Source organism: Chiloscyllium plagiosum, chromosome 20 (genome assembly GCF_004010195.1).
Source record: "Chiloscyllium plagiosum isolate BGI_BamShark_2017 chromosome 20, ASM401019v2, whole genome shotgun sequence".
Taxonomy (NCBI): Eukaryota; Metazoa; Chordata; class Chondrichthyes; order Orectolobiformes; family Hemiscylliidae; genus Chiloscyllium; species Chiloscyllium plagiosum.
This window is the reverse complement of record NC_057729.1, coordinates 48278168-48284741: the sequence shown is the minus strand read 5'-3', so window position 1 is coordinate 48284741 and position 6574 is coordinate 48278168. Positions and strand designations below refer to the sequence as shown.

Below are 6574 nucleotides of genomic sequence, written 5' to 3'. Positions count from 1 at the left end.
CTCCCCCTCACTGTCACCACCTCCCTCTCCCTCACTGTCACCACCTCCCTCTCCCTCGCTGTCACCACCTCCTTCTCCCTCGCTGTCACCACCTCCCTCCCCGTCACTGCCACCACCTCCCTCCCCCTCACTGTCACCACCTCCCTGAACACAGTCCCTGCTTGTTCCCAGTTTACTGGAGGGACTGCTGCATACTTACTCTTTGCTTTCATGTGCATTAGTCTGAGGCACGGGCTCCGTCAGCCGCATCTCAAACTCATTGCAGCGGAGTGGCACCTGTTGATAGTGTGTTATCAAGGCGTAGAGACTGTCAAACACCAGGTTGTCTGTTAGGTAGAATTTGGGATTACCAGCTTCCTGACGGGAATGGATCCGGCAGTGCTGCACCTTTCCAGAACGCCTGAAAAGACCGGAAAAATACATTCATTTCTGTTCAATAAGCTACAGGTGAAGTTCACCAGAGATTAAAACGCCCCAGTCTGGAAGCAATGACAAAATAGAAACCAAATAACCAGATACCATTGTTGGTTGTGCCTTCGGTGGGCAGTTTGGAGCATGTGCAAGAGGTTGGGTTGCTCAACCCATGCCATCCCTGAGCTCATCCCTATAACATCAAAGGCACCAGCTCCTCACCATATGTGAGTAGGTAAGGGATAGTTAATTTTGTTCAAACTCTATTGCCCATGGTATTACCCTGCACACACTCTAAAAGCGTTAGAGAAATTGGGTGGAACTCGGCAGTTCGTTCTTTCAGGTGGAAGCAAGTGAGCGAGTCTATCGTTGAAGACTGCTGCTTGTCCATTGAGACACCGCACCAGGAGAGTACCTCTCCCCTTCCTTCCTAGCCACATGGTCATTAAAACACAGCCTCACCCTACTCCTTAGAGTCACAGACTGCCCTTGTGCAAAGCCCACTGACTTACCTCACTCTGGGATCCATCAACCACCCTTCCTGGACTTGCCTGCAATGTCAGCACCATCCATTGTGAGGCTCGAGCACTGCAGGGACTGTTATAATGACCAGACGAAGGTGGCTTTGCTTAACTGAGCTACAGAGCTGAATGGCCTTTGTCTGTTGGCTTGTCGCTGACTTTTTATCTGGGGGGTCCGAACCATCTGCCTTGTAAACTTCTGCCCCATTTCTTGCCATTCCTATATTTCATAATTCACAATAAACCTTAACGATATCACAACTGTCCCAGAAACTGTAACACAATGGATAGAATTCGAGACTTAGGAGGAGGTGTAGTATTAGGGATTAAGTATGACTGTGATATGCTAATAAAACAACATACAATCTCACAGGAAGCAATGTAATGTCACATAATCTTGCAGCCTTCTGGTCAGATGAAACCATAAAAATGTTTCTTAGCTAAAGTGAATGTTTTCCTTACTTCAGGTGACTCGGTGAATATTCTTCAACAGCACAATGAGGTGAAGAACATTAGATAAACCATAAGATCATAAGACATAGGAGCAAACATAGGCAATTCAGCCCATCGGGTCTGCTCTACTATTCAACGCGATCGAGGCAGATCTGAAAATCCTCAACTCCATTTTCTAGCCTTTCCCATAAGCCTTGACTCTATTACAGATTAAAAATTTGCCAATAACAGCCTTGAAGATACTTAATGGTCCTGCCTCACCAGCCCTCTGTGGTAAAGAATTCCACAGAGTCACTACTGTAGAGATATCACCACATCTGTGTCTTAAATGTATGACTCCCATATTTTGAAATTCTGCCCTCTGGTCCTGGACTGTCGCATCGGGCGAAACAATCTTTCTGCACTTACCCTGTTAAATCCTCTAAGAATCTTGCATGTCTCAATAAAGTGGCCTCTCATTCTTCCATATCCTAATGAATACAAGCCTAATCTTTTCAAACTCTCCTCATAAGACAGTCACTTCAAATATAAACTTCTACAAATCATCTGACATGATGGCATTCCATTAACCCATTCCCAGTATAGTATTCCTCCATTAGTTTCACACCCCTTGTAACTATCTCTAATGTACCATATAGCTCCCCTGGAACCATACCACATTCTCAACTATCTCTGATATATTATACTTTGTACCATCCTACACACCACTAATCCACATCTAGTATACCTCATCCCATCTAAGGTATAAAGATATGGTCAGGACTTACCAGAATGAGAGTGTGTAGTCCCCCACAAAGGTTTCACTCTCACGCACCAGAAAGGAGCCGTTGGGAGCCCCGGTTTCAATGCAGTACTCAGCCAGAAGCTTCTCTGCAATCTGCCTCCCGTCACGGCCTGCACCAAGTTTCCCGTGGAACCACTTCTCTGTCACATGAAGGTCAGTGCCACTACTCGGCTGGAACATTGAAGAGTATTAGTGCTAGGGAGGTGGCAAATCACACATCATCCTTATACTCATTTATACAGGCATTGGTGGAGGGATGGAGGATTCATGGGGTTATCTCACCCACCCAAAGCCTCCTCTCTCCAGCAGACAAGTTACATTGTAGAATTCTACAGTACAGAAGAGACCCTTCGGCCCACAGAGACTGTACCACCAAAAACACACTACTACCTACACCAGTCCCACTTTCCCATACTAGGCCCATAGCCTCGAATGTTGTTGGTACTTCGAGTACTCATCCAAGTTCATTTTAAAGGTTGTGTGATTTCCCACCTCAACTACAGTCCCAGGCTGAGCATTCCAAACCCCCTCTCTCCTCTGGCTTAAAAATATTTTCCTTAAATCTCTTCTAAATCTCCTGCCTTTCACTTTAAAATTGTTATTGACCCTTCAGCTAAGGGGAACAGCTGCTTTCTATCCACCCTGTCCATGTCTCTCACTATCCTATACATCTCTATCAGATCTCCCTCAAACCTCTCTGTTCCAAAGAAAACAACCTGAGCTTATCCAGCCTCTCTACATCACTGAAATGCTCCATCCCGGGCAACATCTGGTGAACTGCTTCTGCATCCCCTCCAATGCAATCATATCTAGCATGGTGGCTCAGTGGTTAGCACGGCTGCCTCACAGCGCCAGGGACCCAGGTTCAATTCATTGGGTGATTGTGCAAACTCCACACAAACATTCTCTCAGTGTCTGCGTGGGTTTCCTCCGGGTGCTCTGGTTTCCTCCCACAGTCCAAAGATGTGCAGGTCAGGTGAATTAAATTTCCCATAGTGTTAGGTGCATTAATCAAAGGGAAATGGGTCTGGGTGGGTTACTCTTCGGAGGGTCGGTGTGGACCTGTTGGACCGAAGGGCCTGTTTCTACACTGTAAGGAATGTAATCTAAACAATCCTTCCTATAATGTGGGGACCAGATTGCACACTGTACTCCAGCTGTGGCCTAACCAAAGTTCTGTACAGCTCCACTATAACCTCCCTGCTCTTATCATCTATGCCACAAATGATAAAGGCAAGCTTCCTGTATGCCTTCTTAATTCCCCTATTAAACTGCGCTGCTGCCTTCAGGGATTTGTGGACAGGCATCTGAGCTTCCTATTATCCTGCCATATATTGAATAAATCCTTGGGGGTTTCCTTTTTTCAAAGTGCATCACTTCACAAACAATTAAGAGTTAAATTCCATCTGTCACTGATCTGTCCATCTGACCAATTTGTTTATCTTCTCCTGTAACTTAATACCTACCTCCTCACTGTCAACCGCCTGGCCAATCTTTGTGTCTTACACAAACTTATCATCTCCCCACATTCTCATCTACATCATTTATGTATATCACAAATAAGAAGGGGCACAGCACTAATCCCTATTGTACACCACTACAAACCGGGCTCCAGTCACACAAACAGCCTTCTACCACCATCCTGTGTTGCCTGCCACTAAGCCAGTTTTGGATCCAACATGCCTAGATACCCTGATCCAGTGAGCTTTTACCATCTTTATTAGTTTCCAAATGGAACCTCGACAATTTCCTTGCTGAAATCCATGTACAGAGGAACCTTGATTATCCGGCACTCGATTAACCAAATTTCGGAAAATCTGAACAAGATCGCAAGGTCCCAATGCGTGGCTAAGTATGTTAACTGGCATCGATTAACCGAGTGGAATACTCCTCGCCTGTGTCCTTCAGATAATTGAGGTTCCTCTTGGTCACCTCCTCAAAAACTTCAACCAGATTTGTTAGGCATGACCTCCCTCTGACAAAGCCATGCTGACTATCCCTGATCAAATCTTGCCTCTTGAAATAGAAATTTTCTCCTTCACTATTTTCTCTAATCTTTTCCTCATCACCGATGTTAGATTCACTAGTTTATAGTTCCCTGGTCTATCTCTAACACCTTTCTTGTGAAGTGGAACCACATTAGCTGTGCTCCACTCCTCTGGCACCTCTCCTGTGGTCAGAGACAATTTAAAAAGTTGACTCAAGTCCCCTATAATGTCCTCCCTCTTTTCTCATGACAGACTGGGTTCAACTCATCAGGACTTGGGGATGTTAAATCCATCAAAACCTCCAACACCTCCTGACTTCTTACATTAATATGCTCAATAACTTCACAGTCCATCACCTTGAATTGGATGTGGCTACTCATCTAAACAGAGGCGCACGATATTTGAAATTTTATTGCATGTAGGTCAATCTGCCATGGCCTTACTTGTACTGATTTGTAAATGGATCCAGGAAGCAAGAGTACCCGGATGTGAAAGCTGGTAGAGAGTTACACATCTTTACTCTGAATTTGGAAGGATTACCTTAAGAAATTTACTGAAGCGTGAATCAGGTAAGGGTAACAATTTTTCTTACAAGTTTTGTGAGGTTTAAGTTTTTGTTATCATAAGAGATTAAACCTTCAGTTTATTCGAAGACCAGCAGACAGACAAAAGAATATTAATGAAATAATTTGTGCACAACTGTGTCTTTCTGAGTGGCACCTATACATTATCTGCCCTTTGTTTCTTGGAGAGCTAAAATTTTCATTAACTCTTGGTGATTGCTGATTAGAACATTTGCTACCTGTTCTATTTGATACTTTTGTTAATTGGTGAATGTGGGCCAATGAATTGTGAAAGAAGTAAAAAGACTTGCATACTATTGGGCTATGACACGTCTTCATAGAAAAATACACAACCAGGGAGATCTTTTATGCATCAGGTGTTGACAAATGTGAAGGGAAGTGGATAAAACACATGTCAGCAAGACCTGTCTGTTCAAAATCAATTGCAAACCCGACATCCTTTTGCTTTGTATCTAATTGATTGTGAAGGCTATGGATCAGAGATGTACTACCAGACCATAAGTACAGCTTAAAACCTTACATAGGTCATCAATATTTTAGAACTTCAAAACTATTTTGTTTTTGCTTGATAGAGTTAAAAGATCTGGCTACTTGTCTGACATAATATTTTTCTCATCTATACTTAAGTAGGAGGAAGGGTAAAGTAAAAGCAATGGTCCATGTTCTCGGTAGTTATGTCTGGGGAGTTCGGGCCAATGGCTTGCACATCCTGCACTCTGTGGGGAATCTCAGATCCACCTGATGATCATGTAAGCAGGAGATAACCCCTGCTCTGAATTTTGGAGCTGGGCACATTCACGAGGCTGAAGGGTTCTTGGACAGGGGTTCTTTTGTGATATGGTCATTCTGCAGATTCAAGAAGTGGAGGCAGATAGGACAGGGGTGTCTGTCAGGCAGATGTGGGCAGCTGGCAAGTAGTGAGGGAAGTTCCCAGAGTGCATCTTGTTCAGAAACTCTTATTTGATCAAAGAAAATGGTGAGAGTGATGGTTCTTCTATGGAGGCCAATCAGAATCAAGATCACAGCACGGTGAGTGATCTAGCTGCTCAGGGTGGTGGGAGAGGAGGAGGGAGTGTGGAAAAGCAATAATGATAGGGGACTTGTTAGTGCAGGGTGTAGACAGGCATAGGCAGGATGGCCTGGGCAGTGTATTCAGAAGCAGGAGGGTGCAGCCAGAGATCATGATCCATGTTGGGACCATTGATGTAGGAAGAAAGAGAATTGATGCCTTTAGGAACCTTTAGGAATTTAGATCGAAAATTGAAAAGCTGCGGGGCTACGGCATCATATGTATGACTGAAAATTGGGTGAGAGATGTGCAGGATTGGCAATGGAACATTCCTGCTTACAGAGTGATCAGAAACAATAGTGAGGGTGATAGAGGTCATGGGAACATGCTTTCAGTAAGGGAATCAATTACAGAAGGAAGGAGGGATGATATTTTCGACGGATCATCAAATGAGGCCACATGGTGCAATTAAAAGCCACAATAGGGGCAAAACAAACAATGTGTTACATAGGCAGCAAGGGATAGCGAATCAAATATGCAATTTAATTTAATGGAATTGTAAGAATGGTAAGATGGTAATAATACGGAATTTGAATTACCCAAGTATTAACTGTTGTGTGTAAGGTAGGGAGAGAACAAAATTCTTAAATTGCATCCAAGAGACCTTTTTGTTTAGCCAGTAAGCAGGAAGTCCAACAAAGGAGATGGCAGTCCTGGATCTAACATTTGGAACTGTTCCCAGGCAGGGGAAAGGCTAATCTGTAGGTGAGTATTTTGGAGACAGTGTCCATAATTCAGTTTGATTTAGGATAGAAAACGATAAG

General features: G+C 43.9%; 1 protein-coding gene across 1 annotated transcript in view; it reads right to left on the bottom strand.

Moving 5' to 3' along the window:
- The window catches only part of plcg1 (phospholipase C, gamma 1), a 118684-nt gene that overhangs the window by 57114 nt on the left and 54996 nt on the right, over positions 1-6574 (bottom strand). The window contains exons 15-16 of the mRNA XM_043710716.1: positions 2153-2340; positions 200-400 (exon numbers count right to left, since the gene is read on the bottom strand). Coding sequence (XP_043566651.1) covers positions 200-400; positions 2153-2340 — 389 coding nt within the window. The remainder of the gene's footprint in view (positions 1-199; positions 401-2152; positions 2341-6574) is intronic.